Here is a 20,326-nt window from a genome sequence, read left to right as displayed (position 1 = left end):
GGTAGCCGTGATCCTGATCTTCTGCTCCACCTATACCTGTTCCTCAGAAACGCCGATGTCAACGTTTAATGATGTTTCCTTCGTTGTGTCCCCGTTTCATATCCCTCTTATCCGATCTATAAACTTTTACTTAGTCGCGGCAATACGTACACACACTCTTTACAGATACACAGGCCGAAGGTTGTGCAGTCCACTGATGATTCAACAAGAGCCAAAGGTTGTACCGCTCATGACAACTCTACACGAGCTGATGATAGCGCCGGCTAGTGATCATTCTATCCTGGTTTCCTCGAGTCGAAAAAGACGCACCACGCAAGAAATGGGGTGCAGACTAGGGGGGCGTTGCTGATTAACGGTCAGCTGCATCCCAATAGGAAGTATCCCATGTCGGGCACACGTACAGAGCAATGAAGACTGCAACATCCCAATTATGAGAACACTTGTAATACTATCCTCGAGCGAACCGCGAGTAATCGGTTACATATTACTAACATAGTTGTAAGCAAACATTGTCAAAATATTGGACTCCCGGCCCCGTTAGGCTGACGCCATATGAGCCCTAATAATAATATATATTTTGGATAAAAAAAATGCTTAGACTCACTCTTAACGAAACATTCACTCAAAGTTTAGAGGTTTCGAAATAAAAGTAGTAAAACACTTATAGATCACTTTTTAATCTAATAGATTCCAAGTGCTCAATAACGTGGAATCTACAGAGCTTTATCGCAATTAGTCGAGCGTTGAACTGTTTAAGGTCTATTAAGTCCTTCCTATCGGGTGGGATTCAGTTACTGCTCGGCAGCACTGTCATCTTCAAAGCACCGACTATATCCTTGTCACGGAATAATTGCCAATCGTCACCTAATTGGGGGCATTCCTCCACCTATTCCTGCATTCCCTCCTCCATATCTCGTCTCATGTGCTAACCACATACACACAGACTTAATCAGTGAAGCTCAATTTTCCAATCAACAATGGATGACGTGTGACGTGAGCGTCGGAAGAGAGCGTGTGCAGATGATAACCTGATCTTCCGCAACACCAGAGCACGTGTGATGATTTGGCTGCTGTGAAATGTGCTCAATCTAGCCGCAAGCAAATTTCCTCCTCCTATATCCAATCAAATCTCCGGGTGGTGGGGAGGGGTGATGTAGAAGAAGGGTGAAGAAAACTCTGCTTCGGAACAATTTACCCTCAAACGCCGTAGCAAAATGATACCGAGCGCGCCGCGGTTCGATCTAATATGCCAATAGAGGAGGAGGGGGCGAGAGGTGAGAAGTACTTTTCTTCCACACCATCGTTCACAATGCCACAAAAGCAAACGAAACTCTCTGTTCAATATCAGGCCTTTGAAATGTGCTCTCTTTTCCGCCGCGGTTTCACCTGTGTCTCTCTTGTGTTACCTGTGTTATCGGAAAGCGGGCAAAAGTGTGTGACGGCTGATACTATTTCGGAAAAGCATTCGGCAAACGAATCCAACGTAATTGGAAATGTAAATAAACACAAATCTTATTTGTGTTGATGTGGTTGTACAAATAATCCACCAATTTTGAAACTCTTCTTCTTGCGGCGGCGGTGGCGGTGAACTTGAATACGGCTAAACGAGTTGTTTGCGAGTGTTTATGTATGGGAGTAAGTGAAAATGCTCGACTTGCCATAAACTCATTCCCCACCCCCTACCCCAAACATGGTAGTGATAATAAAGTGATACATACACTCATCTCCACATTCGGGTGGTCGATAAATATCATCTCAGACTCCTCGTTATCAAGCAGGATGCTAACGGTCTTCTCGCCAAACTCGTCGTCTGGGGAAAGAGAAAAGCAAAAAATAAAAGCATGATCTGTTTAAACACTCCATTAATGCGTCCTGGCGGTCGCTGGCCTATTTCCACCAATTCACAGATAATTAGTTTTGTTAAAAGTTTCTGCTTACCCAGGCTGGCATCGTAAGTGTGCATATACTCGGACGTCATGAACTGGGAGACGAGTGCCGTTTTACCCACGCCAGAGTCGCCCAGCATAACGACGCGATACCTGCGGGAATATCAAACACACGAAATAATCCATAGAGTTCACAAGAAGAAGGCAACATAAAAAAAATCACTGGTGTCATCTCGTGTACCCGCCATCTTCACAGTCGCCTTGAAGATGGATGATTTTTGAGAAAGAAAAAAGCAACAAAAAAAGTAGATTTACCTCGTGGGGATGGGTTCGCTGTCAATGTCTTCAGCAACTGGTGACGAGGGAAGAGAGTCCACCGTGGCGTAACCGCCTCCGCAGCATGAACCCTCGAAAGGCGAACGCTCGCTTGCGCTAAAATTGACATACACACAAACACAGCATAAGAGATAAGCATTGGAAGGTGGTCTGGGTGGTGGGAGTAGAGAATGCGAGGTGGAAAAGGCGCACAGGGTAATTAAATAAACGCGTGCCCCTTCGCGCGCGCTCTCATTCACCGATCCGTGGCGCGGCTCGGTTTATATTTTGCGCTACGAAATTATATTAATTATGTGCTAATCAATTGCTAGTGTTGTTTATTGCCCTCCCCGTAAACAGCGCTATCGCGGAACACATCCAATAAACCAAATTCGACTCGGATCTGTTTGTCGATATCGTGATGTGTGCGATGGTTTCGGTACGTATTGGTTCAAGGGAACACAACTTTTCGACTCGCGCGGTGTAGCAGCTTGAATCTTAACACGTTGAGCCTCACGTCGGTCCCTGAGGACTGGCACTGAGTTTTCCGTCTGGTACTCCGACAGTAGACTTCTCGTTTGAAAAGCGTCGGCTCTGGGGACCCAAAGTTAGAACATGATTTTTAGAAAAGTTCACTAACTGCCCACAGGGACCGACGTGGGCCAGACGAAAAGATCATTGTCGGTCCCCTGCCGCGGTCGGGGCTCATCGTGTTAATTGTAGTTTTCTCAAGTCTAACTTACTTCACAACTCATTTTGGAAATCATGTTCCCGAAAGCCACTGGAATTTTGAGGAATACGAACTAGAATAAACTCACAGCAATTACCGATGTCAAGCGAACATTACGATATACACCGTATTTATCAGCCATTCCATTCCAAACCGATATAGTGCTTTTCATATTTTCGTGAAATTTTGAAACTTCTACCAAAACTCGTCATTACAATATCAGATTATTTTTAGCCACAATTCTCGTTCAAGATTTTTCAACCACTTGCAAATAACATGGTTCTCCGTTACGTGGAATAAATGTTTCATACAGAAAATATGATAGAATAAAGACAGCCCTAAATCAGACAACTCCTCTCTCGAGTTTTGCTCTTATCAACACATTCGGCAATCCATTTTTATTTATATATATATATAGAAGACGATATAGGAATGCGTTTTATCACATTAAAATCCATTTCCATTTTCGAACGAAGATCAATTCCGTTAGCGCAAACATTTGTGTTTCATTTCTATGGCAGCCTCCCCTTGGAGAGTGGGGAGGAGTGTCAAACCACCATAGAAACGTTTATTGCCTCCTTAAACCTCCACATGCCAAATTTGGTTCTGTTTGCTTGATTAGTTTTTGAGTTATGCAGAAATTTGTGTTTCATTTTCATGACAGCCCCCTCCTTATAGTGGGGGGAGGAGTGTCTATTTAACACAGAAACGTTTCTTGCCCCCTAAAATCTTCATATGCTAAATTTGGCTCTATTTGCTTGATTAGTTCTCGAGTTATGCAGAAATTTGTGTTTCATTTGTATGGCAGCCCCTCTTAGAGGGGGGGGAGGAGTGTCTAACCATCATAGAAACATTTATTGTATCCTAAAACCTCAACATGCCAAATATGGTTTCGTTTGCTTGATTAATTTACGAGTAATGCAGAAATTTGTGTTTCATTTGTATGGTAACCCCCCTTAGAGAATGGGAGGGGTCTCGAACTATCATAAGAACCTTCTCCGACCCCAAAAACCCCTACATTTTTCGCACAACATATCTTGAAACCAGGGAGGCGTTTTTTTTCGTTTTTCAGTTATGATTTTTCAAAGTTACCTGATGGTCCAAAAAATCATTTTCCCCTTTTTTCCCAAAAATGACTTTCTCTAAAAAATTATTACTTTTGAACTACTGGACCGATTCAGTTGATCGACATATCGAATTAAAGCCTACTAGCTACCTTTTTTTAAAAAAATAACACATTTGCCAATAAATTGGATTATAATCACGTCCAGTCTAGTCGCATAGAAATGTCGAACGAAAACATGTTAACTTTCAAAAATCATAACATAAAAGCGAAAAATAACACCTCTCTGGTATTCGAATATATTATGTGAAAAACCTCAGCTTTCAGGAAAAAATATAAAAAAATAGAGCGCCCTTGGTCCCGTAACGATGTAAGCTGTAAAAAACAAATATAATCAATAATTACGAAAACAAAATCCATTTTCATTCAGAGTGTAATATTTTTTCAAACAAAACTAGCTCATTGGCTTTAATTTGATATGTCGATCGTCTGAATCGGTCCAGTAGACCAAAAGTTATGATTTTTTGTAGTGGAAAAAACAGGAAAAAATGATTTTTTGGACCATCGGCTAACTTTGAAAAATCACAACTCAAAAACGAAAAAAACGCCTTCCTGGTTTCGAGATATGTTGTGTGAAAAATCCTCAGCTTTCCAGAAAAAATATAAAAACTACAGCGCCTTTGGTTTCGAGACTATGAAAACAATAAAAAAAGAATACAATCAATAATAACGAGAGCAGAATTGAAATTTTCTGCAGGTATAGTATTTTAAAAAGACCAGGTGATTGGCTTTAATTCGATATGTTAGTGTATTATAATTATTTTTGTTGGACCACCCTTATATGGAAATGGTCACCCTAACAAAAAATTAAAAAATATACGGTTCTCATAATTTGCGATAACTGCCACTTTTGACGAAAATCTATATATATATATATATATATATATATATATATATATATATATATATATATATATATATATATATATATATATCGGTTTAGTTTATTCTTAAATATCTAGATTTATTTGTTTTTGTAGTTCTTTCCATAAATTACAATGTTATAATCATAAAAGATTATTTGATTGCGATGAGTTTGTAAGAAATTTAATTCTGCGCAGTTTTATATATAACATGTTATTTATTTACCTCTTTCAGTAGTGAAAACTATAAAAATGTTGACAATGGTTGAATTAAAGAAGGAAATTCGAGAGCACAATCAAACACAAATAGAAAAATGCACGATTCCTGCATGTGAGAACTACCTTGGAAAGCCCGGAAGTAAAATATACGTGTTTTGTTTTTGAATTTTAGGTTACATTAGCATCATTTTCTTAGTTTTTTTTTCTTTCTTTATTAAAGAGATTTTCAGCCAAAGGCTGGTTCATCTCTACTTTTCTTAGTTCAAAAACAAAATCCAGATGTCTCACCGATCGTATATTTTACTTCCGGGCTTTTCAAGGTAGTTCTCACATGCAGGAATCGTGCATTTTTCTATTTGTGTTTGATTGTGCTCTCGAATTTCCTTCTTTAATTCAACCATTGTCAACATTTTTATAGTTTTCACTACTGAAAAAGGTAAATAAATAACATGTTATATATAAAATTGCGTAGAATTAAGTTTCTTACAAACTCATCGCAATCAAATAATCTTTTATGATTATAACATTGTAATTTATGGAAAGAACTTCAAATCTTCCATAAGCTCACATGGCAAAATTTAAAACCATCATCACTTTCACCGCAGCGCCGCCTAGGTGTAGATTTGTACGTTAGATCGCCAATAGCTTGGAAAAGAAAATACAGTAACGCCTCGATTATATCACTGGGCGTTTTTATCAGGTCTCGTTTATATCACTCTCGATTCTATCACTGAAAATGTTTCGTTTATATAGGGTTGGGGAAAAAGAAGTGTCGTATTTCTGATCGAAATTTGACGCTTTATTTAACATACTTAAAATTATCCATTTTAAATCAAATATGCGCCGTTTTGTTCGCAAACCCGTTGCCATTTAGAAGGCAACTTCATTACCAGGTATATAAATGCGACGAATCTATTTTACTTTTCAATACTGGCTAAAACCGTTTTATTAATACGAGGGTCACTATTTATACTCCGGGAATAGGAACAAAAACAAATAGTTAACTGCGAATATATTTTTATTGTTTTCAAAGTACTTGCCACGATGATCGATAGATCGCATGCGCTTAAACCAATTTTCAAAGCATTTATTCCAATCGACACGAGCCTTTTTTTTGAGCGATTATCAAATTATGTGGGATCCAACGTGAACATAATTTTCGCACAACTAAGTGTTCATGTAAAATCGCATATATGCTGGTGGAACTAATGCTTAGGGATGCCTCAATCTCACAATAGGTTACATGACGATCTTGCTTAATCATTTCGTGCACAGCATCGATGATCGCCAAAAGTCAAATTAAGTTGATTTACGCACTCTTGTTGTGATAATCCACGTCGAAAGTCGTAAAAAATCATCGCACGAAAATGTTCACGATTCAGTTTCATTTTTTTGTCGAGACCAAACTTTCAACTAAATATAAAATAAACAAATAGCGTCCGTATGACAAAATGTTCTGATTACGTATATCGTCATAAATGTCAAACTTTACGATGGAACCGTCAGATGGACTCACACGACATCAGTGTTGCCAATTCCCGAAATATAAATAGTAACCCTCGTATGGTGGATAACTGCACTGCGCACCATTGAGAGAATTAATTTTCCTCAAATAATAGATTAATATGAGTTTTTCTACAAATGTCGAACGCAACTTTTATTGCTCAACCAATGGGCCAAGTATCACTTCGAAGTACATTCCAGGAGAAAGGCACATCAATGTCATTTCTAATTTCACTCTTACAGGTATAGCATCGCTCATGAGCAGTGCTCTGCATAGTCATAGTCAACTGCAGTTAGTCAGCTGAATAACTGACTGACTATTTCCATAGTCAGTTAGTAATGACTTTTGGCTTCTTCACGCAGTTTCTCCGCCAAAACGACTGAGTCAGTCGGGCGTTTAGTCGCTATCTCCCTCTACCGACTCGACTATATCATTTCATTCTTCCCAGTCAAATTGTTCTCATTGCATTTTGAAGTGACTTCCCCCAAAATGAATTCGTTCCTCTCTTTCTCTCTCTCTCTCCCATGTACATGTGCATACATTGATGTTTGAGTTCAACGTGGTTTGACATACGCTATTGGTGAGCTAGATTCTTTTGTTTCGTACACGAAAATTACTTACACGTATAAAATAACGTGCAGTGTGTGTGCGCTATTTTGCACGCCTAATACTAACTAATACTAACGCGAGGACCTTTATAGCATATTTGATAAATGTCTAAGTTCGTTGGTTTGAGTTCACGATGGGTAGACAATAAACCGTCCATTGATGGGGTAACTTCTTTTTTGCATCAGAAATCATTCGATTCTTTGTTTTTAAAAGGATTTATACTTTGCAGTTCATTTGCCTCTAACAAGAAATCTCGCGTATCTTTTGAAAAGCTCCAATGTAACATTTTCGTCAACTCGAGAAAAACGAAGTTGAGAAGCCGAACATTTTTCCGTGAATTATCTTAAAAGGTATCGATCTTTATCACTACATTCACCACTAGCAGTCAATAATAAATCTGAAAAACCCATCGTAACTGTTGTTTCGTGATTTGAGCTTAAAGTTGAAGCCTCGGAGCGAAAAATGTTACATTGGACGTTTTGAATGCCCGCGTTTGCACATTGGACATATTGCGTTGCACGATAAGAGTTTGAAACTAACTACTAAACAACAATCCAAATATCAGCATATCGTTCTAAAGACAGATTACCATTATTTCACTCGTTGAATAGCACTGAAATCGATAATAACACCTGAAAGAAACAAAAACTCAAAACGTCCGAAGCACAACTTCGTTTCGTTTGGACTACTTTGTTACTTCGGACTTTTCGAGTGTCGGAGGAAAGTGGCGTCCGAAGTAACAGCCGAGTGCTCAAAATCCGAATATGTACATTGGATACTTTTTTGTATCGGCGATAAAAAGATGAAGAAGATAGATATATGAACGATTGTTTTTGTAATGCATTCAATGATTGAAAACTAATAGCGGGCATCCTTCAACTCTATTTGTTTACATTTGTTACATAGGACCTTTTCGAAAGTTGCGCGAGAAATCATGTTTTAGTTCCTCTTTATATGGTCGTAAAAATAAGATTGTGTACGCGGGTATGAACTAGTGTCAGGGGGAAATAGAAGTGTGGATTGAAGTCAGTTGAATGAAGAGGCAGATTTGTATTCATTAGTCGAGTCAGTTAAAATAACCACTGACTGGACTAGTTCACCAGTCATCCTCGCTAGTCAACGCTAGTCAATTCATTTTCTAGTCAAGTCACTTTTTGTTGGCGGCGACTGCCGAAGCAGTTCTAGTCGAAACGAAGCTACTGAGAGTAGAGTCGGTCCTCACTTTTCACCTTCGAAGATTTCGGGCCCTGCTCATGAGTGTATTTTGGCCTTGTATTTTTGAAGCAACAGTGTTTCCACTTGTTCAGGTGTTATTCTCAACTCTGTACTCTCGGTGATCATCATCGTAGAGATCTTTCAATACTGTATTTGTTGCTTCTTTTCTTTTTGTCCAATTACAGGCCCAAATAATTTTTTTCTGCTTTTTTCGGATAGTACCTTCAGTTCGAAGAAATTCAGCACAAAGCATTTTTATACAGGGTCATTCAGATTAAACGCTCACGCAAAAAATCGAATTGCTCCTTATAATTTATTTTTCGCTCCGTCGATGGTAACACTGCATTCCACACTTCGGGACGATAATATTCGGAGTGGAGGCGATCTGGCGTAGTGGTAACATCCATGCCTCTCACGCTAAAGGTCACGAGTTCAATTCTCACTCCCGACATTCTTCCAAAAATGGAAGTAAAAGTGACGAACCAGCCTAATGAGTTGAAAATCACTATAATACAGATAAAAAAAAAAATAATATTCGGCTACTCGTTCAATCTGATCGGATTGTTTTTAGTGTCAAGATGTACAATTTACAAGAACGTGTATTTTTAGTGAAATCATACTATTCGAGCAACCGAAGCCTTAATGAAACTTTGTCCTCTTATGGTAAGAATTCCAACATTTCTCGTCGTCGATTACTTCCTCTGGGGGTACGTGAAGGACCGTTGCTATGTTAACACTAGGTTTACGGACGTTTTTATATACCTACTAGCTGACCAGGCAAACGTTGTTCTGCCAAATAAATTATTTCTAGTGAATATTTTGGGTGTTGAATAAAACACACTAATGTATTGTAAGTGTGTTTGAATATTTTAACGATCTTTAAAATAAATCGAATGTGACCGATAAAAAAACGAATTAAATGATTTGAACGAAAGGTTATATGATGTTTCTTGGTGTATTTCATTAGCCAGCTAACTTCAATGGAGCTGATTAATCCGCCTGTTTGGAATCGCGTTATTTTATCGTTGTCATTCAATCGAGGAGTATTCACATCGGTAATCTAAAAAGTTTGAAACACAGCCATATTGCTTCCTTTATTCATGGATGTTTTTATTACTCTCCACCGATTTGTAGAACTCAATTTTCATATATGCATATGAGTGATCGGATTTTACAATTCGATCAAAATCGACTTTTACACTCTTAAATTCGTTCGCCTTGTCGCGAAACAATGGTCAAAATAAGTCATCCGTATTTGTGGTTCAATTTACTCTCTATCTGATCGGCATAATTCCGGAAATAATTCTAAATTGTTGAAATTTGAATGAAAATTATTATTCGATTTCGTTTGGATGCTAAATTTGTTTTGAATGTGTTTGAATGCTAAATTTTGCGTGTTTATTCCACCCGAAAAACCATTACTATTTTTGCTTCTTAGAAATGGAACATGGAGACCAATGTTGTTTACGTCGAATTGCGTGGCAAGGTTGTCACATTTGCTCAACTCGATAGGACTTGAGCTTGAACAGAATGCAAAATTGCGCTTTTTCCATTCAACAGAATACAACCAACAATATGTGGGGACGAATACGATCGAACTTCATTTTGTGTTTGAACACACGCGCAATGTCATGACAATGCATTGCGCTTTGGCCTGGCTATAACTAAAGCTGTGCCGGCGTTGCTCATGATAGTGTCTCGCAAGTGAATGTATTATTATTTTGCACCGCGTTTGTTGATTGTGTAGTAAGAATTGCAGTCGTTCAATCTCTACCTTCGCGTATATGTCGACCATAAATTGTTGGCACAGCTTACGATGTCTTGAATTTGCGTTTCTTGACCATGTCAAATCACCATATGATAAACATAAAAATCCTTCGAGCGCGCCCTCTGTTTGTTTCGTCGCATGTTCATAAATATTAAATCAAAATGAGAAATGATGTTCATAATGAATTAAGTATCTGTGACGGGGTCTCGATGGTCTAATGTTTATGCAAGAGATTTTTCGTTAAAGAAAACCCTTCTGACTTGCACTGTAGTCACGCGTATTCTTGAGCTTGCCACTCCAGAATACATTCAAGGCGTATTGTTCGTCATAGAAATCTCAACTATTTACTAATAAAAATGACGCAAGTAGTACTACGTTGAGAAGGCAAACCTTGGGAACGTTAGTGCCATTGAAGAAGAACATAGCGAGGGTCGTATGAACGGTGTGTGTCAACGATGAATTCCAGATTATTGTTTTGTCTTCGCATTAAATTTCTCGTGTCACCGTGCTATCATGATTCCAGCAGCACTTGTGCTTTGGATCTACACACGTACTCTCCAGCTGATGCTTTATCAGGGTTGATGGCAATAGCGTGATTGTCATTTTGTAATCCGAGCAAATGTGATTTGAAGAATTTCGATAACTCATTGTGCCCATTCAAAAAGGCTTCCAGCTCGTCGGAGATGCTCCCTGCTTTAGATGAATTGATGTTACTTGTGTATTTGTAGATGGATGTTCAATGGCCCCTTTTTGGCATCCAGCACTTCCTGCAAGCACCAAGGCGAGATTTTTGGTCACTGTAGACGGAAGTACTTCCCAGGTCTTCGTAATCGTCGTTTTAAGTTCCGTTTCGTTCCCTGGATTTTGATGGATGAATGGTTCTTGATTTCCCACCATATATACTCAATAGTGTTTAAGTTCGGAGATTCCGGGGGTGTTTTGAGTTGATTGGGACAAAATAGAGCAGGCGTTCCAGCACTAAGAAGTCAGTTTGCTTCGGGTCATTATTCTGTTGAAATTAGTAATCACGAGGGCGACCGAATTTCTGAACGGGATACTGCAGGTTACGTTACAGGAAGATCCATTAAGCCATCTTGTGCATCGCCGAACCGATAAACACCATGGTTCCAGTTCCAGAAGCCGCCAATGTACCATGCATCATCTGACTACCGTCGCCGTGTTTTACTGTTATAACCAAATGCTGAATCTGAAGCACCGATTCTGGTTTCCTCCCCGCAATCTGTCTTCCGTTCGTTTCAAAGATATTGGTGTTCAGCTCATCTGTATAAAAGACCTTGTTCCAGAACTCCTTTGGTCTGTTTACATATGCCGTTTTGTCGTTTTTTTTTCATATTCACCTTTGAGATGTAATACTTTTCACGGTCAACACGACCTGTATGATCCTGTATGCTGCTCTCCGGACAGTGTCTGCGCAGACAGGTCTTCCAATGATGCCGGCCACTTCGGTAGTCAATTTAGGAATGTTTGTTTTAGGATTCTTTCGCAATGTTCGAACAATTACCCGTTCATCATCAGAAGAAAGAGTCCGTTAGCGTTCTCTACCGGGAGATTTTCCATGGTTCCTTCGTATTTCCACTTGTTCATGATTTTCTTTACTGTAGAGTGTGTTCATCCGACAGCAGCTGCTATTTCCTGCAATATCTTTCCACGACAATTCATAATTATTATCATTGTACTGTAACAATATCTTTTTCTTTCCTCTAATTTTGATAAAAAATAAATCAAGCATCAATAAAAAAACAAAAAAGCAACACTGCCCAAGCAATGGTTAAGTGTTAAGTGTTGACGCCAATCACTGATGAAAAAAGTACGCTAAATTTAAGGTGTACACTCAATTTTGCGATGCCTAGAATAGAGATTATTTTCAATTTTTAGGAATAAACAATTAGCAGAAAGCTTTTCTCAGAATTTTATTGCACGTACGGCTTGTCAAATGTGTGAGTAATAAATATGCATCAAAAGAATCAATGTATTCAAAATATTTTATACCAAATTAATGTAAAGTATCGTCAAGTAGCATTTGTACACTTAATTTCGCGATAGACTGTATATCGCATCAATGCTTCAAAGTGGAATATGTGGAGACGGAATATAAATGCAGGCGATTTTTGTAATTTTCCTTATAAAATTCGAAATGCGTCAAAATGACGCGTAAACCTAGTGTTAATAAGCCACAAAACTAAGAGGAACTTAAAGAAAAAATAACTCGGATTTTCAACAGCATCGAAGTCATAATGTTACAGTTGTGCATGAAGAATTTTGTTCGCCGTTTAAAACGCGTTATCGAAAAAAAACGGGTGGTCACATCGAAAATGTCCTAAAACAAGCTTTATTTTCGTTTTTTAAAATTTTAATCGTTTCACTTTTGTGGAAGTTAGCAAAATTTGTTGTGTGGGCGTTGAATCTGAAAAACCCTGCACACGGTCAGCGTGCATTTCGCGATAAAATTGTGTAATGATAGATTCAACTGAAAACCTGAGATGAAAACTGCCGAAAGAGAAGTCGATTTCGGAACAATCCTCTGACAAATTCGGACCTGACTGCTGTTTCTGACTATTTGATGGACATTTGAAAAATCACCTGGCATCCCTGGTAAACCCGTGCTGTAGTATCTAGTTTCTCGCCAGCAGTTCACACTGTGTGAACGGACAAGGCGAATCAATCGATTGTTCAGCTAGTTCACCGACTCAATAACCGCTCACTGTCTAGTCAGCTACTAGCAACAAAATCTATGCATTTGATCTTAGCTAAGATGATTTTTTCCAACACTGGTCTCACCATTCACTATGCAGATGAGAGAGTTGTGAGCTCTAGCTCGTAAATATGAAAAAGAGAAATGGTTGATCCAATCCAGGTTGTGTTTTGCTGACTTCCAATCTCTTGTTTCACTACTGACATGTTCTTTCCCGCAGACTTTTTTGATGATGTAACCAGCTATATAGAACAACGAATTTTGTTCTGTTCTGTCGAAGAGAATTTTCGCTTCATCGACGGTGTACTCATAGTCGAATTCAATATTCATGTCATTCACATTCTCACTGAAAATAGTTGAAGCTGAAATTCGATATGATGTCGATGCTGCCTCATTGTCCATCAATTTCTGGGCTGAACATTCTTCTCGCCGCTTTGATAGCAAGCCCATCAATCCAACAAGATGTTCTTGTGTATCGGCTGTATCTGTCATGTATTACGAAAGAGTCACAATTTTCAAGTGGTTCCTGAATTACAATGAATTGTTATGGATATCATTATTATATTATAGATATGGTTATTTAAAAAACTTATTCAATCTTTTCAAATCATATTTTTGAGATTGCCTACTTAAAAAAATAATTAAATTCGCAATGATTTCGTTTAGAAACTATCAGAGTTTTATTTTTTTTCCAATAATTTTCAAGTCCATTCATATCTTCGCATATTTTTAAATATCTTCATAATGGAGACATTTCTTTTCATTTGGCATCCCTGAAAAATTTTAGGTTGCTCGCTGTGAGTAACTACACTGCAGTAACTGATTAGACCAGCGGTATTCAACCTTTTTTTCAGAGGGGCCACAAACACATGTTAGGCATGATGCCGCAACACATAAATGAATGTACTTACTACGAAATTATAATCAGCAAGAAAAAAACATAAAAATTAAAGAATGAAACTCTTTAGTACAAACATTTGGTAGCACTAACAAGAGCCAATGAATGAATGCTTAAACTCTTTGTGGTTGTTTGTCAGCTCTCAGCCACCACCGCAAGAAACCATGTTAATCTTATGTAATATTTCACGCGATCAAGTATCAGTTTATGGTTTCCCTGAACGAAGCTTGATGTCTAATGAAACTGTTCACGAATTAATACGGCGCTCCTATGAGTAATATATAACAATACTAAGTATCAAACAAAGTGGTCATCCACACAAAATAACGCACAGTGCGTTGAATGCATATGAACGTGGTACAAAAATCATAATAGCAGAATTTAGCCATTGTAACACTTTGGTGTGATAGAAAAGATTGTTCATAAATATCAGAACTACTGATTGCATAACTGTCTCATGTTATTTTAATAATCGTATAAGTATCTCAAGCGACAAAATCTTTGTTCATCTAAAGTGAAAACTTTTAATCATTTCGGATACGCTGAAATCATTATTTGAGTAACTGGTTTGAATGGTAACTTCAACATAGTAGTTGTTTTTAAGAAGCTGAATCATCTGTAAAATTAATTTTGTTAAAATTGAAAAGTGCTGATCTTTTCGGATACACATTGCTGGCATCAATTATACATTTATTGCACTAATGGCAAAAGTGTCTCATATTCGATAGATAATAAAAATAAAATTATGTATTAATTATACTTCATATGATACAATCTTGGAGACTAAATCGAAAGATTTCGCATAAAATTAATAAAAAAATGTTTATTTTTCATAATCTTGCATGTGACGAATTTCATGCCAACTCGTCTTAGGAGTTGGCAGCACCATCTCAGATAGCAGTGAAACGTTGTGGATGTAAAGACATGGGTCATTTAAGCAACTTTGCATACTTGAAATATTCGAAAAAGAATTAGACTACTTTTTGGAAAAAGCCATTTTTTTTCTTAATTTTTTACAAGAAATTATAACTTCAAAACTATGATACCTACAAAACTCTTGTCAAAGGATGAAATGTAGGAAATTGTTTGAATTTCTACAAAATAAATACCAATTTTTTTTTTTTTGGGAAAAAATTTCGCTGACAAAAAGTTATTTAAAAAATTGAAATTCATTTTTCTCAAAAATGTTTTTTTTTTAAATTCTCAAAAATATATATATGAATAGCCCTTATAATTTCCAACAAGTCGTCCATACATCGAAAGATGGGCACTTTTACAGGGAAAAAGTTTTTTTGTTGGAAATTTTGAGGGCTATTTATATCTATTTTTTTAGAATTTTAAAAACATATGTTTTCGAGAAGAATGAATTTTAATTTACAAAATATTTTTTCAGTGATTTTTTTTCCAAAAAATGTTTTGGTATTTTTTAATGAAAACCAAAATAAATTCCTATATTCCATTCTTTGACTAAAATTTTGAAGGTCTGATAGATTTTTTCGTAGGTTTCTTTTTAAATTTTGAGTTTTTTCAATTTTTTTTTCGAAAAATCTCAATTTAAAAACTATAAGATCTACAAAAAATTGGTCATTACAAATTATCAAAAAATTTTTTGGAAAAAAATGTCATTGTAAAAAAAATTGAAAATTAAAATACTATTTTCTCGACAAAATATGCTTTTAAAATTCTGAGAAAATAGATACAAATAGCCCTTGAATTTTCCAACAAGTTTTCCATACATCGGATGATGGGCACATTTACACGGAAAAAGTTTCTCGAACTTTTTCATGTTTTTCTTTGAAAAAATGCTATTAATGTTCTATTCGTTACATTTTTATGTATAAAATATCGCAATTTGTATGGTCTTCTAACTTTTCTCTATTTCGAAACATGTCAAACGTGAGAATTTACACACAAAAATGTTACGAGCAAACATTATATTTTTTCAGGAGTCTTCATATAAAATTGACTTATATTCCAAAAACTATAACAGATAGAATGTTGACGTCTTCAGCAAAAGTTCATATTTTAATAAGATCTAAAACTTTGTCGAATACACTATATCGCCATCTTTACTTTAAACAGAATTAGGATTAGTTGTATTTTTTTCAAAGAAGATGTGAAAAAGTTGTTGTTCGAAAAACTTTTTCTTTGTAAAAGTGCCCATCCTCCGATGTATGGACGACTTGTTGGAAATTATAAGGGCTATTCATATATATATTTTTGAGAATTTAAAAAAACTACGTTTTTGAGAAAAAAATGAATGTTAATTTGTTAAATAACTTTTTCGTTAGCGAATTTTTTCCAAAAATTTTTTGGCATTTTTTTGTGAAAATTCAAACAATTTCCTACATTTCATCCTTTGACAAAAAATTTGTAGGTATCATAGTTTTCATGTTATAAATTTTTGTAAAACATTAAGATAAAAAATTGGCTTTTTCCAAAAAGTAGTCTTATTATTTTTCCAATATTTCAAGTATGCAAAGTTGCTTAAATGACCCATGTCTTTACACCCACACCGTTTCACTGCTATCTGAAATGGTGCTGCCAACGGCCAGTCGAGTTGGCATGAAATTCGTCATGTATCACTGCTCTTTGAAGGAAGAATAATTTCGACCAATACGATACCCATGCCCAAATTTATTACGACTGCAAAGGGTTAACTGAGTGAAGGGCGCGGCATTTCACCAATATTTATAGATTTTTGCCTACTCGCACCGTATAAACTAGGCTTTAGGCATGGTGACACCGAGAACTTGACGTTCGTGAATCAATTTATGTATCTGGCTATTTCGAAGCATTATTTGAAGGACACTGCTATGAAATTGGGCGAACGAGGTTCTGATGGAAGATTGACCGATGTCTCCCACAATAATCCAAAAAGTAACTCTCACGACGAAAATAACCCTAAGAAGAATTATTGTAGCAGAAGTTAGCCACACCAAAGATTGTTGTGGTATTGAAAATCCGTTTTGCGGAATTCTTTGCACTGGTTTTTGCGACAATTTTTTTGTGTCAACTTTGTGACTGTTTGAGTTTTTGAGTATTTTTTTAAAAATGAATGATTTTTTATTGGTTTGAATTCTGGTTGTAAACAAGGCGATATAATGCTACATAATCAATTAAGTATTATATTTTTGTAAATAATTAGATGTGTTATCAATTACATTATATCAGAGTAACCACTATTTTTAATACAATGCATTATGTGAAAAAAAACGATTCGAGTGTGGTGAACATTTGAAATATCTATACTCACCGACTTGCCGTGGAATTCACGCTGGTATTACTCCGCGATCTCCGCGAGATGATCGAATCGCCACAGTTGACAACCGTTCCTTTGCTGATGGAGAAATGTCTCAATCGGTACAGATCGTCACTCTGTCTGGGATTGTAGGGACGCTCGGGCAGGGAGCAAACGCGAGGTCTTGCATGGTCAGGGACTAGCGGAAGTGTGGGTGTGATGCACACGATGTGGTGGTTCAAATTTTTGCAAACTACTATGGTAATCCAAACACAAAAACAAAACTTACTTGGCAGCTCCAAAAAGTTCGACGTTCGTCGCTGCCTTCCCCGGGCGGACGCCTGGAAGGCCAACGGTCCGACATCCTCGTTCGAGAACACGGACGTATTCGAGGCACCACTTTTGATGGAATCACGCGAACCCTTACGGCTGGCCAGATAGGCAAGCCCACCCTTGTGGCTGCTCCTCCGACGCACTTTCCTCTCCACGGCACCCGTCACCGAGGCGTTGACATTGGTGGTTTGCGTCAAATCACTGGTCGATTTTCGGCAATTCAGTGACACAACACTGTCGGAGCACGTGCGATCCAACGTGGAATGGGAATTGCGGAGAATCTGTAAGCGGTGTGAAAAGAGATAAATAGGTGGGAGTGAAATTGTGAGATTATCGAAAACCCAGTGTCAACAATATGTGCTTCTGTTGCTGCCTGTTTCTCACCTGATAACCGGGATTGGACGTGATGTTGATTTCACTGTTCAGCTGTCGGCGCGAATGACGGGGTGAATTACTGGGTGATTTTGCCCTCGAGCTGACGGTGGATGGTGAACTACAGCTGGCATTCGATCCGTCGAGGATTGGTTCACTGCCAGGGGGAAGAGGATCAAAATTAGCACACAGTTAAGCATGGTTGCTTCCAACCTTCACAACCAATATGTGAATCTACTCACTTTTCTAACGAATTGTCCGGAGTTTTGCTGGGATAAATTCGTTTCTTCTTCCGATCTATGTCATGATTATCTAGTGATATGCTATTAGAGGAGTCTTCTTTGGATACCGTCGGGTAGCAATACTCGAAGCGTTTTCCTGCGATGGGAATGTAATTAATTAAATCTCGCACCGTGTCCCTTTCATCGGGAATCTGATTTCTTACGTTCGAAACGTGGACTAATGGCACCGTATTCGTACTGAACGCTTGAGGATGTGTGCGACGATGACTGACAGTAATCGAACACATCGCTGCTGTTTGCTTCGGTGTCATCGTCGGTGGTTTTGATAATTTTGGGGCTGGGCGGCAGTGACGTGCGACTGGGCCAGGAATCGGCGTGTGTTTTCTTGAAATCCTTGCGTGCGCGACGTGTGTCTTCCATGGTTGGGTTGGGTGGATGATGTTTTCACATTGTTTTGGAGTACACCGAGGAGGACCTTTCAAGAGGATTGAAACTGACGAAAGACAAAATTAGGATACATTTCACTCGTTTCATATGGGTTTAAAAGTGTGATTATAGTGGTTCAACATTAAACACAGAATTGAAAATTATGCTAATACCCATTATCTCGCACCGAACCATTTTCACGCGTACTGAATGATTATGAATCATCATTCCGGGAACGGCATGAATATGGATGTTAACAGTTTGAAACACATCCCTGCACTCAGTGATGGACAGAAAACTGCCGGAAATATGAGTATCACGGTATCATTAAATGTATGTGTCGAGAGAATATGCTATTGAAACTTCATAAGCGTGAAATTGTATTGTATAATGATAAAAGCGGGAATTAATCCATGGAAGGAATTTTCCGAGTGTTGTGGACAGAAAATCAATTATTCAATCATTCGTAATAACTCACATTGAAAATTGTCATAGACTGCCGCCAGAAGCAAGTTGCTAGAGACAGCGCGATCAACATAGACGAACATGACAAATTGTGAATCTTGGCTCTGTCATTCCAGCGTTTAATTCAATTCCGCCGATTTTCGTTTACGCTGGAGCATCAGTCTCAGAACGACTGAATTCAGAAAATAGCAACTATTTCCTGGAATCGTTTGAAGTGAATTTTCTCAAAGTGAAGCCAAGCAAGAATTAGCAAATAGTGCGTGGAATAACAAGTAGTGCGTAGAAGGATGAATCGTCTAAAAATCAATAAAGTTTTCTTATTGAATACACAGCAAAAAATGGTGGAGACGAATAACAATTTGAATTCTACAATGGATCCTTTAACGATTGTGCTATCTGCTGTTAAATCTAGGTCAAGCAGAATATTTTTCGAATAAAAAATAAATGTCAATCAAATTTGCTTAACTGAACATGTATTAGCAGTTTTATAATTTTATATCCATATGTCATAGTTCCCTAGATGAAAATGGATATTCAAAAAGCAGAATGCCTATATAGTCTGATAAGACGATCATTTCTGTTGTATATTTATTTCAAGAATTTGCTCATGTAGACCTTCGAAAGTAATGATAAATGACTGAATTTTAAGATTCGTTTGTAGTTGCGATGACTTGATCTCAGTCTTTTTCTACCTCAAGATTTGGGTTCCACCTTAACAAAGATTTCCTTCCGTAGTAATTTCACTTTTAGTCCACGGAATTCGTTCTCCAGCTTCAATGAATAGCCAGAAACTTGGCAACGCTTCCAATGTAGTACAGTACTCGTTTGCTAAATAGGCTGGAAAGGCAACTCAGTTATCGAATTTCACAAGCTAACTGGGCTGACATGTAAAACATCAAAAAAACTGACGTGAACTTCAATCAATTGTTCGATTGACACTGAGAAAAAAACTCGTATGCTTGTGAACGTTCCATTTTGGCCAAGAATGTAGTTGTCCGTAAAGTTTACCGTTTCTAATTCGTTCTCTCAGCGTTAAAAATCGTGGCATTGGATATACAAAAAGTTTCCACTAAAATTTTGATTGGCACTGATTTTATCATACGAAAATAATATCATTTTTTATAACATCAAGCTGTATTCGAATGCCCCTCATATAATTGGACAGCACAACTTCAAATTGAATATGACATGTATTATTGAAACACACAGTAAGTAAAACTCAAAGCCCCACCATGTAGATCCTTTTTCACTCATTTGAAGGTCGAAAACAATTTTTTGAAACATTCTTTGACGATAATGGTATATACATAATTTTAAATTTCAAACCTTCAGCTTTTGGATTATCCTACGAACATATTTTTATCTTGATGTGTGTAGATGTAGTCGACCAAAAATATCGGGAAG

General features: G+C 37.4%; 1 protein-coding gene across 1 annotated transcript in view; it reads right to left on the bottom strand.

The window, feature by feature from the left end:
• The window catches only part of LOC129767426 (uncharacterized), a 62,166-nt gene that overhangs the window by 24,540 nt on the left and 17,300 nt on the right, over positions 1-20,326 (bottom strand). Inside the window, exons 2-9 of the mRNA XM_055768327.1 lie at positions 18,235-18,524; positions 18,032-18,167; positions 17,802-17,946; positions 17,374-17,698; positions 17,100-17,283; positions 2,202-2,318; positions 1,939-2,039; positions 1,719-1,810 (exon numbers count right to left, since the gene is read on the bottom strand). Coding sequence (XP_055624302.1) covers positions 1,719-1,810; positions 1,939-2,039; positions 2,202-2,318; positions 17,100-17,283; positions 17,374-17,698; positions 17,802-17,946; positions 18,032-18,167; positions 18,235-18,451 — 1,317 coding nt within the window. The 5' untranslated portion in view covers positions 18,452-18,524. The remainder of the gene's footprint in view (positions 1-1,718; positions 1,811-1,938; positions 2,040-2,201; positions 2,319-17,099; positions 17,284-17,373; positions 17,699-17,801; positions 17,947-18,031; positions 18,168-18,234; positions 18,525-20,326) is intronic.

This window comes from Toxorhynchites rutilus, chromosome 2, assembly GCF_029784135.1.
Source record: "Toxorhynchites rutilus septentrionalis strain SRP chromosome 2, ASM2978413v1, whole genome shotgun sequence".
NCBI classification, from domain to species: Eukaryota; Metazoa; Arthropoda; class Insecta; order Diptera; family Culicidae; genus Toxorhynchites; species Toxorhynchites rutilus.
This window is presented reverse-complemented; position numbering and strand designations above follow the sequence as displayed.